We start from the raw sequence: 20958 nt of genomic DNA, 5'->3' as shown, positions 1-20958 counted from the left end.
TGAAAACTCCTGGCGCTCTGGTGTAGTGCCCGAAGACTGGAAGAAGGCCAATGTGGTGCCGATCTTCAAGAAAGGGAGGAGAGTGGATCCGGCTAACTACAGGCCCCTTAGCCTGACTTCTATCCTGGGGAAGATCTTAGAAAAGTTTATTAAGGAGGCCATCCTTGAGGGACTGGCCCAGGCTAACATTCTAAGGGACAGCCAGCATGGGTTTGTTAAGGGTAGGTCTTGTTTGACCAATCTCATTTCCTTCTATGACCAGGTGACCTATCACCTGGACAAGGGAGAACAGATTGATGTCATATATCTTGACTTCAAAAAAGCTTTTGATCTGGTATCCCATGATCACCTCTTGGCCAAACTGGCCGGTTGTGGCTTTGGCTCCACCACGATCCGCTGGCTGGGAAATTGGCTTCGTGATCGGACCCAGAGGGTTGTGATTGATGGCAGTCACTCATCGTGGTGCCCTGTGACCAGTGGGGTCCCTCAAGGCTCTGTCCTGGGACCCATACTGTTCAACATCTTCATTAACGATGTGGACATTGGAGTCAGGAGTGGACTGGCCAAGTTTGCCTATGACACCAAACTTTGGGGCAAAGCATCCACGCCAAAAGATAGGCGGGTGATCCAGGCTGACCTGGACAAGCTCAGCAAATGGGAAGACGAGAACCTCATGGTGTTTAACACCGAAAAATGCAAGGTTCTCCACCTTGGGAGGAAAAACCTGCAGCACCCTTATAGGCTCGGCAGTGCTACGTTGGTTAGCACTACAGAAGAAAAAGACTTGGGGGTCATCATTGACCACAAGATGAACATGAGCCTCCAATGCGATGCTGCGGCTAGTAAAGCGACCAAAATGCTGGCTTGCATCCATAGATGCTTCTCAAGCAAATCCCAGGACGTCATTCTCCCCTTGTACTCGGCCTTGGTGAGGCCGCAGCTGGAGTACTGCGTCCAGTTTTGGGCTCCACAATTCAAAAAGGATGTGGAGAAGCTTGAGAGAGTCCAGAGGAGAGCCATGCGCATGATCAGAGGTCAGGAAAACAGATTTTACGATGACAGGCTGAGAGCCATGGGACTGTTTAGCCTGGAAAAGCGTAGCCTCAGGGGTGATCTGATGGCCACCTATAAGTTTCTCAGGGGTGACCACCAGGATCTGGGGGAACGTTTGTTCACCAGAGCGTCCCATGGGATGACGAGGTCGAACGGTCACAAACTCCTGCAAGACCGTTTCAGGCTGGACATAAGGAAGAATTTCTTTACTGTCCGAGCCCCCAAGGTCTGGAACAGTCTGCCAGCGGAGTGGTGGTTCAAGCGCCTACACTGAACACCTTCAAGAGTAAATTGGATGCTTATCTTGCTGGGATCCTATGACCCCAGCTGACTTCCTGCCCTTTGGGCAGGGGGCTGGACTCGATGATCTCCCAAGGTCCCTTCCAGCCCTAATGTCTATGAAATCTATGAAATCTATGAAATCTATGTTCAGGCTCCTGGAACTGCAACCCGGGATGGCCATGGGTCTCATCCCAGGCCAGACTTCTGGGTTTCTGCCTGAGCGCATGGGCTCCCCCATGCCCTGGGTGGGGGAAGCCAATGGCTCTGTCCACTTTGAGGAGTCACTGGGCACCAACCACAGGGACCCATACACCTGCTAGGGCCCTACAGAAGTGTACAAGCCTCCCCACCCCAGGGTCGGTTCACTGGGGTAAACATGGAATTGTGACTGGAGTCCCGGAACTGCAACCTGGCATGAACCCTTGGGCTTATCTCCTGGCAGAGCTCCAGGACTGGGGAAAGCGTGCAGACTCATCCCCTGGGAGACTTTCAGTAATGGGCCAGCTGCAACTACCCTCTCCCTATATATCTGCAGGTACCTTTCTGAAATGGCATCTGGCCTGACTACCAAGATGATTCACCAAATGTATCTGCCCTTGTGGTTTGAATGGTCAGCTAATGGTTTTTGAGCACCCCCTTATAGATTTCTGTGGGTGTCTCAACAACAGGTCAACCCCATTTATTCCTATGGGAGATCTTTTGGGCAACAGGTCAACCCATGCATTCCTCATGGGTGGTTTCTGTGACAACAGGTCAATCTGTTCATTCTAATGGGAGTTTTTTCTGACACCTCGTCAACCCATGCATTCCTGTGGAAGGTTTCTCCGACCACAGGTCAAACCATTCATTCCTATGGGGGATTTTTTGGACACCTCGTCAACCTGTTCATTCCAATGGGAGTTTATTTGGACACCTAATCAATCCATGCATTTCTATGGGGGATTTTTCCAACAACGGGTCAACCCATTCATTCCAATGTGATTATTTTTTGGACATCTCATCCATTGTAACCCCTCAGGTCCCTCTCTGCAGTACTGCGGCCTAGCCAGTCATTTCCCGGTTTGTATTTGTGCATGCAGTAATTCCATCCCAAATGCAGGACTTTCATAGATTTCACAGACATTAGGGCTGGAAGGGACCTCAGAAGATCATCGAGTCCAGCCACCCACCCAAAGGGCAGGAAGTCAGCTGGGGTCATAGGATCCCAGCAAGATAAGCATCCAATTTGCTCTTGAAAGTGTTCAATGTAGGTGCTTGAACCACCTCCAATAGCAGGCTGTTCCAGACCTTGGGGGCTCGGACAGTAAAGAAATTCTTCCTTACGTCCAGCCTGAAACGGTCTTGTAGTAGTTTATGACCGTTCGACCTCGTCATCCCTTGGGATGCTCTGGTGAACAAACATTCCCCAGGAACTGGTGGTCATCCCTGATGAACTCATAGGTGGCCATCAGGTCACCCCTGAGCCTCCGCTTTTCCAGGCTAAAGAGCCCCATGGGTCTCAGCCTGTTGTCGTAAGGTCTGTTTTCCTGACCTCTGATCATGCACGTGGCTGTTCTCTGTAGCATACCTGGAATCATCTGCCACATCAAAATGATCCCACAGTGCACTACCCCTGCCACTTCTGGGGTGAGGGTGGGGTTCCTGCCTTATCCCCCTCCTTACCAGCCAGAGACACAACAGGAGGAGGAGCTCAGCCACCTTCCCCTACAACCTCCTCCAAAGTACCTTCCAGAAGAGACCAACCTCTAAGTGAACTTTGAGGGGTGTGGAGCACAAACTCAGATCCCCCCTCCTTCCTCAAAATTTTCTTAGCTATGGCATTCAGCTCCACTGCTTGCAGATCCAGCTCCTCCTCTGGCACTGGAAGGCCTATGTTGGGAACTCAAATTGGGGTGGAGACTGTCATTGCTGGCGTTAGTGAAGGTGGTGCAGGTGCAAACACTGCTACTCTCTCCTTTCTCCCATGAGCAGCAGAAGACTCATTGCTGCCAGGAAAGAGGGTGAATCTGTGTTTGGTGGCGGGGGGGACAGGGACTTGCAACTCTCCCTCTGCCCCCTCTCCATCCTCTGCTAGAAGACCTAGCACCTATCTTTTCCGCATGCTTCATAATGCTTGGTGTGCTGCAAAATATGCATGTGTCTGTAATATATGTTGTGCTTTCCTGCAGTGAACAGTGATGACACTGTCAGGGAAACAAAAGAGAGACTAGCTTGCTACCATGAGACTAGATGGCAAGCCAGAGCCTTTCAGACACTGCTGGTCCAAGAGAGAGACAGCTCACAAAAAGAATAGATCACTTCCTATGCAACCTTATATGTTGTTTCTACATCCCTCCCGCGGAGCACTGTGATTGGGAGGGAACTCAGGGAAAGATCACAGTCACTGGCCAGCTACAGATGTCAATATTAGAGCAATCTTCCCCCTGCCCCCGCCCCACCTTTCTCAGTTTCTATTTCCTGCATGTCTGCCTTCTGAATCTTTGAATCTTTCTGAATCTTTTCTGAATTGATTTGGAGGCTTCTGAATCAATTCAGACCTTTTAATGCGTCTCCCAATTCAATTTGGAGATTGGGCTGCTGAATTGGGCTGAATCTCCTCCTAATCAAATCAGCTACTGAAATTTCACACAGCCCTAGAAGTTACTAGTAACTGGAGTTCTTGGACCTGTGTTGACTATATGCACATCCACATGTAGGGATGTATGTATCAGAGCACTTGAATTCAAAGACTTCTTGCCTTAGCAGAACCCCTCACCCCCATTTTCCCTTCCTTGTGTTCCATATTCTCAGGGGGGCTGGGCTCATTTTCTGCTCCTCAGTTTTCTCTCAAAGTTTAAAGTTGCATGCTACCATAAGGAAGTGGAAGAGGAGGGTGGATGCAGATATGCAGAAAGACAAAACATCTTAAATAATTCAAAGAAGGAATTTCACCAGATTCAGCCTCCTCACTGCAAACTTCTATAATTGTACAGTCCTTAGTGAAGACATAAATGGAGCTTCAGGTGGGTGCCAAGAAATTATCAATTAAGAAGACACAGGGTTGAATTCTGCTTGTCTAAATGGCAGCTTTCTAACAATGTAAGAGGCAGTGGTAGAACTTGTACATCAGTAGTGATATTATGGCCCATGCTATGTAGATATGTGAGTGTGCACAGGCAGACTGAGTATGAGCACTAGCCTTTGAACTGGCTAGGTACATATATGGCTATGTACATGTGCCCATTATGAATGTGCACCTGTATTTAAGTCACAAAAATGTAGCTAGCTAGAAACCCATGGCTATGGGGAAGGAAGAAGGCAGGGTAGATATACACCCTAAAAACCAGTATACTGAAAGGATGTGCTGGGACACTCTACTATGTTGTGAGAGCAATGGAAGTATATCGCAATCTCTCCCTGTGTGAAGAGGTAAATGCTTTCCAACCCCATCTGGCACACTGCACCTGCCCCAGCTGCTTCAGTGGCACCTGCAGCTTCTCCTCTGGACAATACTCCTGCCATCTTCCCCCATGTCCCCTGCCCCCATGGAGCCCCTGTGATGGAAACCCTCCCTTTCCCTGCCCAACAACTCTCTCAGCAGCATGCTCTGAAAGGGCAGACAAATGCACAGACTGAGCTACATTTTGTACCCCAGCTCATTCCTTCCACTCCTCCCACCATCCCAGGGTTGGTTAGAGGGGTTGTGTGCATGGTCATTTTTGTGTCAGACCCTGCAGGAGCAGCAGGGGCTGCTGTTACCTCCTAAGGTACAGTCCAGGGGTTGGGAAATTCCAAAAAGTTCTGAAGGGGGTCCTTGAGACTAAAACGGTTAAAAATCCCCGGTATAGGGACTAATCCTTTGCTTGAAGAAAGATGTACTTGGTGTAATTTTTAACTATACATCTCAGCACTTGTGTTCAGAGTTCCTTTGGCAGGGGAACAGAATGGGTTGTATTTTGAAAAAAAAATTACATACACACATATCTCCCTTTATGGGTTTACGAGTGAAGTGCGGTGCAAATTTTAATAAAGACAAAAAAGTCTGCCCCAGGTATCAAAAGCATAACAAACTGTTATAAATGAACTATTAACATATCTATAGAGCACAAGATTTTGTGAACTTGAGTTCACTGCATCAGATGCTGTGAAAGGACAGCATAGAACAGTGGAGTGAGTAATTAGAAGACAAAAGGTAAGAACAGAGGAAGGAAGACAGCCTAGAAAGGAGCACCAGAAAAGGGTCTGGAAAAGGGCCCAGGAGCTGGGAGGTGAGAGATGCAGATTCAAGTCCCTGCTGGGTATAGACAGCTTAGAACCTAAGCCATTTGCTTCCTGGGCAAGTGCCCTAGCCACTTATCTAATTGGCACTAAAACATGGGAGGGTCCTCATGGGAGACAGGCCACATACCTGAAGCCTGGAAAAGTGCCCCTTTTTAAAAAAAACCCAAAAAATAGGATCCAGGAAACTACAGACCTGGGAAGTTGGAGCATATTCTAAGGAAGGCATCTAGAGAAGGAGAGGCTGATCACAAGCAGCCGGCATAGACTTATGAAAAACAAATCATGTCAAACAAACTTGATCTGTCTTAGTCAAAGTAACTTTTTGGGTGGATGAAGAGAATGCTGTAGATATAGTGTATCTGGATATCAGCAAGGCTAATAACCTTTTCAAACAAATTGGAGAAACGTGGGCTAGATAAAACTACAATAGGGTAGATAGATAACTGGCCCAATAGTTGTAAGCAAAGAAGAATTATTAATAGGTCCATGTAAAAATATCTGGAGATTTCTAGTGGAGCTAACAAGATGAAGCTCAATGCCTACAAATACAAGGTGTTATACTTCAGGAGGAATAAACACAAATTCAAAATGGGGTACACCTGGTTGGATGGCAGCTCTATGGAAAAGGGCTTGGGGGTGTTAGTAGGCCACAGACACAATATAAGTCTGCAGTGTGATGTAGCCACACAAAAAGCGAATGCAATTTTGAGATGCATCAACAGAAGCATTAGGTGCAAGACATGGGAGGTGATAGTGCCTCTCTACTCAGCACTGGTTAGGCCTCATCTGGAGTACCATGTGCAGTTCTGGGCTCCACATTTTTAAAAGGATGTGGAGAAGTTAGACAGGGTCCAGAGGCAGACAGCAAAGATGATCAAGGGGAGGAAGGCAAGTCATACAAGAAGAGGCTGAGACATTTAGCTTGCAGAAAAGGCACTTAAGAGGGGATATGAGAGCAGTCTTCAAATACTTGAAAGGCTGCCATACAAAAGGGCTGCTGCAGAAAGGAGGACATATGTCATTGGCTTGAAGATACAGCAAAGTAAATTTAGATTGGATAGCTGGAAAAACTTCTTCAGAGGGGTCTGGGACAGGAGTTCCACAAACTGGTTTGACCTCAGTAAGTTAAGTCTGATACTACCTTCAACCAGGTTTATCTTAAATGAGTTTCAGCCATTTTGAAACTGGTTTATGTGCACTGAGATTTTGTCCTGTTGTAGGTTTAAACCAGTTTCTGATAACTTAAACCAGTTTAGTTGCAACTTCTGTCCCTAGCCTGTTAGAACAGAGAGGCAGTGGAATAGACTGGCTAGGGAAGCTGTAGACTCTCCATCACTGGAAAGGTTCAAGACGAAGTTGGACAACCACTGGTCAGGGATGAATATTTCCCAATTTTTCATACTTCTGAGAATTGCTGGCTACCCCACCAACTTTTTGCTACATGTGTCAGGGTATTATTAAGCCTTTCTCAGATGCGTTGGGTGTTGACTACAACCAAGACTAGGGACTTTTCCTAGGGTGTGCCAACGCTCGTGCTGGGAATAAAATCAGAAGTTCCTGGCTAGAGGGTCTTACCCCTTTACTCAGGGTCAGACCTATTGCCATATCTGGGGTGAGAAAGTAATTTTACCCCGTGGTCAGATTGGTATGGATTGTGGGGTGTTGTGCCCTCCTCTGTAGAGGGGGGCATGGCCCTCTACCTGGGATCTCTTCAGCATATATTGATAACATTTCAAAGAAGCAGGATGTTGACTGCCATGGTTCCCCTGCTTTACCTGTGGCAGTTTAGTACGTTAGGTCTGTGTTGTGTCAGGGTAGTCTTATGTAGGATTTAGATACTGGTTTGTATAGTGATGATCCTGCTTCAGGCAGGACATTGGACTAGATGACCTCTTAAGGTCCCTTCCAGCCCTACTGCTCTAGAACTCCTCCCCTGTTATTTTTCCAGGTCTTATGCATGCACACATGTAGCTGCATACACACACACGCACAGAGCTACTGCTACACAGGCTCAGTCTACGTGTGCACACATAAACATTTCTTGCATAAACTGCAGTTAAAAGCAGATAGCTAGAAAACTATAGTTATGGTAGATAGCTAGAAAACTGCCATCTAGGGAAACTGAACAAGGGGAAAATCAGCTCTGCTCATTGTGAAAAAAGGCAATGGAAGTTGCCTGGGCTTTACTAAAATGAGCTCTTACTACTGCTGACATTGCTGTGCTGTTGGATTTCTCCAGTAAAGAGACTACAGCCACAGAAATTTTCAGAATATTTTAGTCTTAAACAGATAGAAGGGCAAAGGGAATGTCCATAACAATGCCTCAACTCTGGAGAAATTATGTTTCAGAAGAATCATGTCACTGGCAGCCATTGGTCTCAGAAGACCATGGAGACAGCACCTTTGGTGGGTTATCGGGTACCACCACAGCTTCTTGAGTGACTGAGGAGTCCGATGCATGATGGGCAGATCCTCAGGCAAGTTGCACATACAAACTCAGTAGAGCTTGCAGTGGCATACCAAGTACTGTTTTGTTTTGTTTTGTCTTGCCTGCCTCTGATGCCTCTTCTCTAGCTCTTCATTGACCCTCTCCATCTCAAAGCAATGTAGGCCTTATTTCAAGTTGATGTTTGCCAGTGGCCAGCTGATCATATAGTGTGTCTTTGGGAATTTGGCCATCACTCATATGATTCACATATCCTAACCAACAGAGGTGTCTTTGTCTCAGGAGCACGAACATACTAGGTATCCTGGCCTGTTCCAGAACAGTGAAGTTGGAGATTTTGTCATGTCATATTATGCCCAGGATATGGCAGAGACATCCAAGATGGAAACGGTTCTGTTTTCTTGCTTCCTTAGCATAAGGAGTCCATGTTTCACTGCCATACAATAGAGAGCTAAGTACACAAGTGGTGTAGATAGACATCTTTGTCGATAGAGTGAGCACTCTGTTTTTCCAAACTCTCTTTCGAAGTTTAGCTATGGCGTTGCTTGCCTTTCCAATGCAAACATTGATTTCAGCTTTCAAGCCAAGATTTTGTGAGATGATGGAGCCCAAGTAGTGAACTTTTCAACTGCTTCCAGGCTTTTATCATTTATTCTGACTTTGGGAGGGAAGTCAACTTGCTGACCCATGACTACTGTCTTCTTAAGGCCAATAGTCAGACCAAAAAAAACATCACAAGCACAAGAAAGGTGACCCGTGAGATTTTGCAGTCCTGCTTCTGAATGACTAACAATTGCTGAGTCATCAGCAAAGAGCATTTCCTAGGTAAGAACTTCTCAGATTTTTATTTTTGCTTTAAGGTGAGCAAAGTTAAAGAGTTTCCCATCAGATCTGGTCCAAAGGTATACTCTTTCTGAACAGACACTGAATGCATATTTGAATAGGACAGCAAAGAAAATGCCAAAAAGTGTTGGAGCTAGGACACAGCCCTATTTGACAGCACTCTTGATTTCAAATTCTTCTGAATGTGACCCATCAAACTGCACCATTCCACGCACACCAACCTAGAAGGAACGATGATGTTCAGGAGCTTAGGAGGGCAACCATCTCTGCTGACAAGATCAAAAACTTTGGTGAGACTGACATTGAAATTCTGTCTGCAAGGGTCTCCAGGCTTAGCAGGACAACTTTGAATTGTCCATATAAGGATATACTACAGGGGCAGGCAATTATTTCAGGCAATTATTTTGCTTACCGAGTTTTGGCAAGCTGTCAAAGTCCTCATGGGTAGCCCTGCCTCTTGACAGGTGCCCCACCCCCGGTTACCAACTTGTGACCAGAAGTCCCGCTTCCTAACCCCTGACCTTTGCCACCCGAAGTCGTTCCCGTTGCCCCCAGAAGTACTCCTTTCAGTAAGAGGTCCAAGATTCAGTAAGGGGTTTTACCATCTTGGAACCAGAAAAATACCAAATTATATTTTAAATAGCAAACATCTACAACATTCATTACTTTGATTTCAGAAAATATTTCTGTCCTGATTTACTTGTGTTTGTGTAGTGTACACAGAGGTAATTGCACAATAGTTTAAAATGAAGTCTTACTCTTGTATATTGTGGGGGGGTGTATAGGTTTGTTGGGGGCTGTGGGTGTTTGGGTATGTGGGGTATGGGTGGATATGGGGCTTGTGGGGGACTGTGTGGGGGGAAAAGTGGCTGCGGTGTTTTAAGGGGTGTGGAGATCTGTGTGTTTGGCAATGCAAGGGGGGGTATGGGTGCATGTGTATGGTGGGGTGCGCATGTGGGAATCACCCTATGAAGACACACACACACACACACACACACTGCCCATGCCTGCACACATATGCACACTGCTCCTGCCTGTGCACTCTGCCCCGGCCTGCACACAAACACACACACTCTGCCCCTGCCTACACATACGCACACACAATGCCTCTTCTTGCACACACACACACACACACACACACACACAGCCTCTGCCTGTGTACATGTATGCACACACACATGTACTGGTGGGGCCCCATGCTTCCCCATCTGGCAAGGGCAGGAAGAGAGTGAAATGGTTGGGGGTAAGGCAGGGCTGAGCTGCTCAGTTCAGCTGAGGGCTCCCCCTGGGTCCTACTGCCTCTGTCTCTTGTCAGCTTTGACAGGCAGCCAGAAGCAAATAAATATTAATTTACTAATTTTTTTAGGGGCCCTTGCGGGCCAGATAGATGGCCTGGTGGGCCAGATTGAGCCCGAGGGCCATATTTTGCCCCCCGATATACCATGATAGTTACTTCAGTGGCTCAAATCACCTTTGTTTTTGTATAGAGTGACTATGCTTGCATCCTTCATGAGGAAATTCATCTTCTCTTCAACACATACATAGTTAGTTCATACAGATGGAAGAGGAGGGTGGATTTCCTGTATTTAATAACTTCAGCCAGTATGCTATCTGCACCTGGGGCTTTACCACAAGCAAGCTGATCAATGGCTTTTTCTACTTTGTCTAAAATAGGTTCATGGTCAAGCACTGTCAGGGTTGAGAGGTTTTCAAGTGTATTGAGAAAGAAGTCACGGACTATATTTTCATGAGAGTTCTGAGTAATGTTCAACTCATCAATCCATCTGTGTATTGTGATCATTGATGACTTCACCTGTGGAGGATTTTAAAGGGATGGTCTTCCTTGGAACAGGCCCAGGAGCTTTCCTAATGCCTCCATACATTGCTTGCATGTCACCCCGGTCAGCAGCTTTCTGGATACTTTCGTGTAGTTGTAGCCAATAATCATTTGCACGACGTTTCACTGAGTGTTTGACCTTTTGCTGGATCTCTTAAAGAACCTGCAATTTGGAGTGGTTAGGGCCCCACTTATATTTAAGGAGAGCTGACTGTTTCTTTTCTATGGGTGGGATCATTTCAGATGAGTTCTCATTAAACAAGTCATTTAAGTGGTGGTGCAAGGTACTGCAAGAGTCCAAGGCAGTTTGATAGAAGGCTCCTTTGAGCTGAACTCATATCTCCTCATCAGTAGTATACACCTAAAGATATGATAGAGCCCCAGAGAGAGTTTTAATGAACTGAGATGATACCTGAGGGATTATTCACAGCATTGATCTGGATAGATGATACAAAAGAAAAATCCACCATGCAGATTGAATTTTGCTAGCCTCTCCTTGGTGAGATATTTCCTAACAAAGGTAAAGCTATATTCATGGACAAGTGCAGCAAAGAACACATTACCATGGGCTCAAAGGGGAAACTCATTAGAAACATGAGAATCACATTGAGGTTCAAAAGTGGAACAGGGTATTTCACCTGAGAAAAGATCTTGGACAAAACTTTGAAGAATTTCAGGAGTACATGGGGAGAAAATGCATGTTTTGACCAAGCTAATTGTATGTTTTGACCAAGCTAATGGACAAGTCCACATGGTCAGGATCTATCAAGTATTTCAGTCAATTTGGAATAGAGGAACCAGGTGAAAAAAATAGATGAAAAGGCTTCTTTCCTGGTATCATCCTGAGAATATGAATTATTTAGCCATATCAGTGCATCTTTCTTCTATGAATAAAGATAATTCTGATTGGGACAGAGCATTCTCTCTATTTCTGAGAAGCAGCCATCATTCAGTCTGCAGAGGACTGAGGATCTGGATGAAAATATTTTCTTGGAGTCCTTTATGATTATTGGAAGAAAGTCTTGGAACCAAAAGGTGCCCATGGTGGTGTTTTTAAGGGGGGAAAGAGGGATGAGTGTGTGTAGCATCCTAATAAACTAGTCTTTAATTTGGAATCAGGAAGAAGGTGTATAGAAGAATTCCTGACAACAGAATAAGGAATATGGAGACCAGTCAAAGGCCTCCTCTAAAGAAGGATTTTCACTTTCTCCGGATGTCCATTGCAAACACAACTATCTTCATATGGCCCCATCTGCAAGTTCTGAATACAGAACTGAGTCTTTGAATTCCCACTCACAGTGAAGGGCCTTTAATTCATTGAGACTGTCTGCTTTGGTGTTCTGGAGACCAAGAAGATGGTAAATGCACTACTCTTAGAAGTGATCATCTTCCCTGAATAAGGAGCAAGATCTCACAGTGCTTTGTTAATATAGAACTTTGCTTTGGTGTTGCCTATTATTACCTATACATGACATGACAGTATGTGGTATAGCAAGACCGACCTTGTTCTCTGTAGCACTCTGAGACTGAGCAGGTTGATAGGAAGTTTCACATCCTGTGGTATCCAGACTCCCTCCACTTGGAGGTCCCAAGTTTTTTAAAGAAAAATAAGACAATAACGATAAACATAAAAAAGGGATGAAAGCCAGAAGAGGCTTCAAGCAATGCTGTAGGCCTGAAAATCATGAACCAATAAAGCACTCTGTCTCAAATCAATAGCAGTTGAAATGAATTGAGAAGCATGAAGTATGTACCACCCTTAATCCTCTTAAAATGGAACACTAAGAGGGGAAGGGCTATGGTGTGTTCTCTAGGTACTGATTAGGCAAAAAGTCTCTGAACTCAGAAGTGAATACAATAAATTTGTGTACTATCTGCCAAGAATAATCAAATGCTGTTATTTCTCTGTTCTATATAGGCCTTTTAGCAACTGAAACCCATTAAGACATTTTTTTAAAGGATTCTATTACTTTGTTTCGTTAAAAATAAAAATGGACTACAGGCTTCCCTTGATTTATGTGGGCTCTGTATATACAAATTCACTCTTATGTGATGACTCTTTTTATACCCCAAATTCGTTATATGTGAGGTAAATTTGCTCTTATGCAATCAGCTCCTGGGCTGCGCCATGCTGTGCTGCAGGCAGGTGGTGTTGGCTGCTCCTGGGACTGCTGCAGCATGGGCTGGGGAAAGTGGGGAAAGGCGGAGGCTTGGGGTGCGATGAGGTGAGTCTGTAGGGGAAGGGGCAGGGGGAGGGGTACGGCGCAGCCTGTTGGCCACTCCCAGGACTGCAGCAGGGAGCAAAGCAGAGGAAACTGTGAATGGGTATGGGGTATGGGATGGGGGTGTGGAGCATGGCTCTTGCTCCTATGAGCACCTCAGGAAGGCTGCAAGCTGGTGGGCTGTGCTGGACTCTTCCCAGGGGGCATGTGCCTCTGGATCTGTGCATGGGAAGACAGCAGGCTGCCACTGCAGGCTGAAGCAGGTGGCAGCACCAGGCTCTTCCTGGCACTTGGGACAGGCTGCAGCAGTGGGATGGGGGCTGCTGCCACCCCAAACTTTTCCATAGCCCCCCACCCAACCTGCCCTCCCAGTGATGCTGCCGAGTATCATCTTAGATAGTACTTCAAGTGTCTCCGACAGTACTATCTTATGGCAGAATAATTATGTGTGATCACATGCACATGTAAAGTGCAGGGGCTCTCTGCCAGCTAGCCCTGCCCTGTAGCACCAGCCAGCCCCTCTACCACTCATCACCACTACCCAGACCCTGCGGCTGAACCCCCAGAACTGCTGCCAGCCTGGGGCTGCTCCACCCTATATCAAACTGCTGTGGTCCCAAGTGCATATGTAAATGCTGTGCAGTTTTCCTCAATCAGTTCCTGTGGTCCTGGGAGCAGTTTTCTTCAGTGCGATCTGAGCCAGAGTTTATCACTCTGCTTTAATTGCATGTGTAGATGCACTCACTGAGAGCTAATTTGGCCTTCTCTCAATGCAACTATAGAAGGGATACATTTCTTTCTACTACATTTTTTATTTATACCACTGACTTAGGGTGCTAAGATAACAAACAAGTTTATATGATTATGGACACATTTAAGGAAAGTTTGTTGATAATGACAAATCACAGATTTAAAATGCAGATTGTAAGAATTAGGTTCTGTGTTTTAAAAATCTAGAATTACCATAATCTTTCTACTTTTCCAATTTTGTCTGATATTACATTATTCTTTCCAAGCTACTTTAACAATCGGAGGCAAGCTCTGAAATGTGATTCTCCTGTGTTAGTGGTATGATCCACGCTTTGTGGATGGTAATATACAGGAAAAAAAAGGATATTCAAGTTATAGAGCTCCATGGTCTAAGTTGAGGCAGAGTTTGGATGTGTTCCAAGTCCCTTGGGACAACTACTAAATCATCCCTCATAAAAAGCCCGCACAGTGATGTTTCCCATGGCATTATTTTATCATCTCATACTCTACTCTCATAAATTCTGCTGTCTGTTGAAAATTACACAATACTTACAACATCTCCAGGAAGTCCTCGGGGTCCAATAGGTCCTGGAGGTCCCTGGGGTCCCTGTGATATAACACAAGATGATATGCTTATTCATCCTGAATAAGAACATAAAGCCAAAATGCCTTCTACTAAAATTATTTCTACTTGGATAAAGCAGCACAGTTTTAAATTAGATTATTCTGCATTAGCCCAATGAGATTTGTGTTGCTACGCTTAAAACATTCCATATTAAGGAATTAATTTTTCAAAGCATGCCCACAGCAGGGGTTTTCACTACATGCCAGATCCTCATCTTGAATCAACTGTCATAGCTCTGTTCTAGTCAATAAAGGTTGACTATTTTGCAACAATGGTATATCTGGCCAGCACATCCACATAAGGCTAACAACTAGTACTGAAGAGACTGAAAAAATAACCTGGATCACAGAAGTCATAACAAGACCAAGAGAATCTCAAGTCATTGGACTACAAAACTTGAATCAGGATTCTGAATCTATTTTAGTGTTCAATTGAGAGGAATGACTTATTTGTCTGTCATGCATACCACTATTCTAAGATGTATCTCCAAATGCAGCTTAGAGGGTGTTAAATAAATTTTTACTATATTAACTTATTTTAAAGGTTACTGAAGATTACCAGAGGGATCAAAAAATTCAAAAAATTTTGCATTAACAAGTCACTAGATAAAATGTATACATTGTACAGATGGGAAGTGAGACACAGGAAACAAACTGACTTGCCAAAGGTCACACAACAAGGCTGTGGCAGAGTAGGAACTCCAACCTATGTCAGCTGCATCCCGGGCTAATGTAATGACTGTGCCATCATCCCTGGGGTAGGGGCAGATAAGATTACAACAGGCAGCACTGCAACCTGGCTGCAGAAGAATATTGTAAAACACCATCTGGAGAGGCTAGGCTGAGGTAAAGGGGAAGTTTGGAGCCCCACAGAAGACAAAGGGATCAAGACCAGGCGGGATCACTGTGGGCATTGCCTTCTGGGAATATATAGGTCATCAAAGTCATGGCAGGCGAGAAAATGTAAGATCCATTTCCTGGCAGACCTGGTGATCCAGAGCCAAGCTCTACCCTGTTGCCACCGATAGGCAGATGAGTGCAGGGCAGTACTAGCAAGCCCTATAATACCTACAGATGTCACAGGCCTGCTTTGCACACCCTAGTTTCTGCTAATCTCCCAAGTTTTTCTTTGAATCTCAGCCTTCAGTACTAAGTTATGGAGATCATATAAGCTCCTAAGATAAATCAACTGGCTGAATATTCCTGGCAACACTAGGGTAGTTACAGAGCCTTCTTATATTACTTGAACACAGACCATCAAAGAATTATGAAGAACTTTCTGAAGACTGCTGAGGCAGAGACTCCAATTTTTGTTAAGGCCTTGGGACTGATAACTGATCAGAAAAAGCCCTTTTCTGAGTTAGAAGGGTAAAAAAGAAATGCAGTTAGTGCTTGGAGCTAAGGAATTTTAGGACATATCACCCAAGAACCATAAGCAGTCTTGTTTTAAGAGTGAAGGAACATAGATTTTTATTTGAAGCCCCAGATGACAAACAAGATTAATCAGAAATGCTGGCAGCTGTTTTTTTCCTCAGGCCAGGAACAGATTGGATTTAGATTCTTTCTTGTCAAGAGAATGCTGAGGTTTGTTTTTCATCGAACTTTCCCCACCAAGATGTTAGGCCTGCACTTTCAGGAGTAGAAATAAGATGGGTTGTATTTCTCTAGCTAGGAAGCGGCAGTTGAAAGAAAAGATTTCTCCTCCAAAATCTCTGTCATGGGGAGAAAAAAGGGGGAAGACCCCGAGGAGCCAGGGGAGAACCCTGGGAGCAGGAGCTGGCAGGGGAAAAAAAAACAGAAAAACTTTTACCTATAGCCAGAGCCGCGGCGAAGCCAGAAACGGCAGTGGGGCCTGAGCAGCTCATTAGCCACGTCTTTATAAAGCTGCGGCCAGCTGATAACATCAGCTGCAGGAGCTGGCCGGTGGAGATAAAAGGAGCCACTAGTAAGGAACAGGGGAGGAGACCAGCAGGAGCACCAGAAGGGAAATCTCTCCTGGATTCCCCATGAAGGGGAGGAGCGTGGGGATTTGCATCCTGCACAGGAGGAGAGAGTGAAGCACTTCGTGAGGAAACACTGCCGGCAGCAATGCAGGGGGTGAGAGGGCTGAGGAGCCTTACTCAGAAGAGGAGCTGAGACCTGGAGACAGAAGAGAGCAGGAGGGGCTTGAGACCCAGAGTTACACACAAAGAGCCAGGAGAGTCGGCAGAAGCCAGAATGCCACACCAGGTGTGACCGTAGAGGGCTCAGACAGCCTCAAGGAGGTACCCCAGGTGGGGGCTGAAGGGTACAGTTAGCGGAAAGGGCGATGGAAGACGGGCACTAGCCGTATAGAGCCACCCCACCAGGAGACGTGGGGAAGACGCGCCAAGAGGGATCACCGGGGTACAGTGAATCCTCAGGCTCGATAAGGAGTGGAGGGGAGGACATAGAAGCCAACAGGTTGACCCAGACCCAGTCAAGGGCTTGTTAAGGGTCTTAGGGGCTAGAGCCGGTTGGAGTAGGGCAGCTGGGGAGAGCAGGATATAAAAAGGGGCGAAGGCCATCCCTTAGTATCTCATATTGCTTCATCGGTGATATTTTTTTGTGTGTGTTTTTTTCCATTGCCCACTTTTGGAGGGGTTGCTGGGTGAGGAGCCCAGGTAGTTTACAGCTACGGACAGGGCTAGTCGGCTGTGAGGGGTAAGGGGGCGAAGTGGGCCTTTGGCTTGACTACTATATAGCCTGCTAGGTAAAGGGCATGCAGCCTCAACTGTTGGAGGGACTTGGCTGAAGATCATCAGGATTCAACATGGTGGGATGTAAGGGTGAGGTAAAGGGGAGGTGGAGCCTTGCAGAAGATCATCGTCCAGTGGTCCTATGAATGAGAGACGCCAATAGTCTAACCCCACCACTGGGATAAGATCAAAGTTGTGGCAGGCAAGATTGGGGAGAAAAAAAAAAGCGTGGCGCTTGACTGGATGTTCAAAGCAGGCAGGTACAATCTCCATCAAGGCAGAGTCTACTTGCATACAGATGGGGAACATTAAAGGACAAAATTTAGAGCCAAAATTTGGACATGATACTGTTACTCCAGACCAGATTCAGAAGTGCCAAAAAGGTTGACTGCAGGACAGGATCTTGCTCAGGGTCATATTAATAAACCATTATAAGTTATATTAATAAGTATATTTTACATACCTCTGGGCCAGAACTTCCAGTGAGGCCAGGTAGACCGGGATTTCCTATTTCACCCTAAGTAAATTATTTTTAAAAAATTACGTCTATAGTATATCCATGAATAACCATTGCACATATAATAGCATTTAATATGTACACAAATCAGAAAAAAATCCCTTAAAGCCTTTTGATCCTTTCACACCAATTTCTCCCTGAAAATTACAGGTCCAATCATAGTAAATTGAAATTTAAATTAAGATTAACTATATTAACTGTATAGTCTACCAATTACCATCATATTAATTTAGCTAACACAATTTATGTTAACTTTTTTCAGGAAGAGCTATTGATGTCTCTGAAATTTTGAAAAAGATTATTTTAAAACAGCTCTGCTTGCAGTGGAGTGTATAGTGTTTTGTTTGTTTTTTTTTTTGCATACGGACATGTGCATGAAAGCAAGGTATTACTTAGGAGTTCCTCTGGTTTGGTGCTTATCCTTCACCTGAAATCAATATCTTGTGTATGATTTCATATTACTCTCTGGAATAGCTACTTTTAACATTCTATTCAATATTATATAGTTTTTAATAATGTGCTTACAACTATATTATCTGAGTGACTTTCAAAGGAGCATTAAGCAATATGACTAATATCTGTTGTATATTACAAAAGACTATGACATAAAAACAAGCAACAGGAATAAGTAGAATCTTAAAAGAATGGGGAGTTTGTTTTCATGAAAACACTCTTAAGGAATAAACAAGTGAAGTGTAGACAATAAGGTCGTAAGAATGGCCTACTATTAGAAAGGTTTTTTTAGAGCTTCCCAAATGAATTAATAGGCCTTTTTAAATGTAGCTGTTTTTTAGTTGACACACTCTTTTGTTAAATTCTTACTTCGTATTCTACATATACACATATGCATAACCCCCCCCAAATACTAATGAAATACAAATAGTTTATCCCATCCAAAACTCCACCGAAGAAATTAAAGGGAGAACACAGAAAAGCTAAGCACAAGGATGCTAGCAGCCCCAATAGAGATGCATAGGAATGGGTAAAGTTCCCTGTACCCAAGTCTGTCTCTAACTCTGTGGAGTCAGCACTCTGAAATCTCAACTTTTGATAGGTAAAAGTGAGTGAATTTGATATAAATAGCTGAGACAAAACAAATGTAGAACCCTGTGATGACATTTTTACAGCTGAGTTTCACAGTAACATAATCATGCTGTTCCTGACACTTAAACTATTAAAATGCATGAAGGTAAAAGCTCTGAATTCAAATATGGTGAGGTAATCTAATCTAAGTATAAAGTGTCTTTAAATTTTACTTATACTCACTGGATCTCCCTTTTCTCCTTTTTCCGTGAGCTCCCCCTATAGTAGTATACAGAAAATGTGAGCAGTTACTTGGCTATTTTAAATGGTTAATATATTCCTCTGCTTTTGGAAGACAGCCCTTCAAAGCATAAAGAAAATAACTGATATGTATTCAATGACAACAAATCATTTTAACTAACATTTAAAATTATGAAAGTCCATCTGAAGTATTGCTGAAACAGAATATAAAAATATAAGAAAATGGAACTCTACTACCGTTTGATTTTTTTAAAGTCTGGTTCACATACATATTACACAAAACAAAGCATAAGGCAGAATTAGAGACATCTACAAGAAAAAAGCATTGATGACTATATTAGCAATATAACAATATGAGTAAAATTCTTAAAAGCAAGAATCATCATTGCTTTTGGATATGTGGATGGCTAGTGGAGATGACCGGCTTCCTGCAGCAATGATGGGCATTTTTACACGTGCATGCATCACAGTGCCAGCTGTTTTGAAAAGCACCTGGCACTGCAATGTGTGCAGTTGTATAAGCAGCAAAATATGCATCAGTGCTGAGAGAATGTTGGCTGCAATGCTTTTGAACTAAAACAACCTCAGAGGTGCTTTAGTTTAAAAGCTCACCGCAACCATTTTCTGCATGCTGATGCACATTTTGCCACTTATACAACTGCATGCGATGCAGTGCAGTTTGCCTCAGCTCGCATGCAGAGCAGAGTTAATTAATCAAGTCTGCTCCAAAGTGGCGGATCTCTGGCGCGTCTCTGGAAAAATAGTATGCGTATAAATACCTGATGAGTTTAATGACAATATTCAAACTATGAAGCTACCAATTGTCCAGGCCTTTACTGATGTCCACCCAACCCCCAGTTTGGCAAATCTATAATATGCAAAAACATTACTGTTTCAAATGAACAGGCTAAACCTGATTTCTATTTGTATAAAGTGTATTGGAAGCATAAGGTTTTAAGTATAAGGACTAGTGGATAGTATAGCATACGTGGGCCTGACTTCCCACCAGTTCAAATCAATACCAACATTTCTGGTGGTTTAATGGGAACAGAACTGAACCTTTACATTTTTTAAAGAAAAATAGTTTGTTTCTTTCATTATAGTTTGTTCATTATGTAGCAATGAACATAATCGTTTAATAGAATTTGCTACTGGAAAGTACCAGCAAAAACTACAAGATGGTAAACTGAAAAAATCTATTTCCAAATTCTGATAATGGCTTGGACTCCATTTTTTCATCTATATATTGAGTGTGGGAATTTAAGAAAATAAAAAGTATTGTTATTTTGAGCAGCAATCAATGTCTTATAGTCTGAGATCTTTTCATTTTTTAAATGTAATTTATACTTCTTGGTTCAGAAAGCATGTTCTGAAAGCAGGAAGAGAAGCATGAAAAAAGAAACAAGAACCAAACCATAAATACTTCAATTGTAAAACCCCCCTACACCACAAATAAAATGTGAAGGTGAGTAATCCCATATTCAGTCCGAGATTTGGCAAGCAGATTCATCTTATTTTATTCTAAGTCTCTACCTTTGATTCTTTTCTCTTAACCCCTTAGTATCAGAAGAGAAAGCTCAAACATAGTAGAATGCTGCAGAGGCACAATGTTTGCAAGTAGTGCAGCAGAAAAAGCAATCACATTCTCCGTATCACAGCCAAGCAGTGCCTAGGGCTACATACAACTAGGATGCGGTAAGTTCAATACTGTCTGTGACCCAATTCAACAATCCATCCTTATTCAACAACTTCCTTAAGAATACCTTTGAAAGCAAATGATATAAGCATATATTTAAAGTGAAATATGTCCTAAACAATTTGCTGAATTTACAGGTTTGGCTGGGGAGAGGGGTCTGGGTGAGTTGCGGGGGGGGGGGGGGGGGCAGCAACAGGTTGGGGGGAGAAGGGGGCTAAAATAGCATGGTGCCAGGAGGCAAGGAAAAAAACAACAGCCCTGGGACTGGGGCCAGTGGCTGGGTTTTCCCAGCCTTGGGGATGTACAGGGTACATTCACCAGCCTAACCCAGATCGATTAAGGAGTGTGCATTTATCCAGGTCTATTTTGGATTGGATTATACATTTTTAGACTGTTCTACACAAAGGCAACTTTTGCATGGTTATGG

At 44.1% G+C, this 20958-nt stretch overlaps 1 protein-coding gene across 2 annotated transcripts in view; it reads right to left on the bottom strand.

The window, feature by feature from the left end:
• Positions 1 to 20958, bottom strand: part of COL19A1 (collagen type XIX alpha 1 chain) — a 424680-nt gene that overhangs the window by 119056 nt on the left and 284666 nt on the right. For both annotated transcript variants that reach the window (XM_090034633.1, XM_090034628.1), the window contains exons 21-23: positions 18818 to 18853; positions 17498 to 17551; positions 14247 to 14300 (exon numbers count right to left, since the gene is read on the bottom strand). In XM_090034633.1, the coding sequence (XP_089890759.1) occupies positions 14247 to 14300; positions 17498 to 17551; positions 18818 to 18853 (144 nt within the window). The remainder of the gene's footprint in view (positions 1 to 14246; positions 14301 to 17497; positions 17552 to 18817; positions 18854 to 20958) is intronic.

This window comes from Crocodylus siamensis, chromosome 1, assembly GCF_052110815.1.
Source record: "Crocodylus siamensis isolate JL-2025a chromosome 1, ASM5211081v1, whole genome shotgun sequence".
Taxonomy (NCBI): domain Eukaryota; kingdom Metazoa; phylum Chordata; order Crocodylia; family Crocodylidae; genus Crocodylus; species Crocodylus siamensis.
The sequence above is the reverse complement of the archived record's forward strand: the minus strand, read 5'-3'. Positions and strand labels throughout refer to the sequence as shown.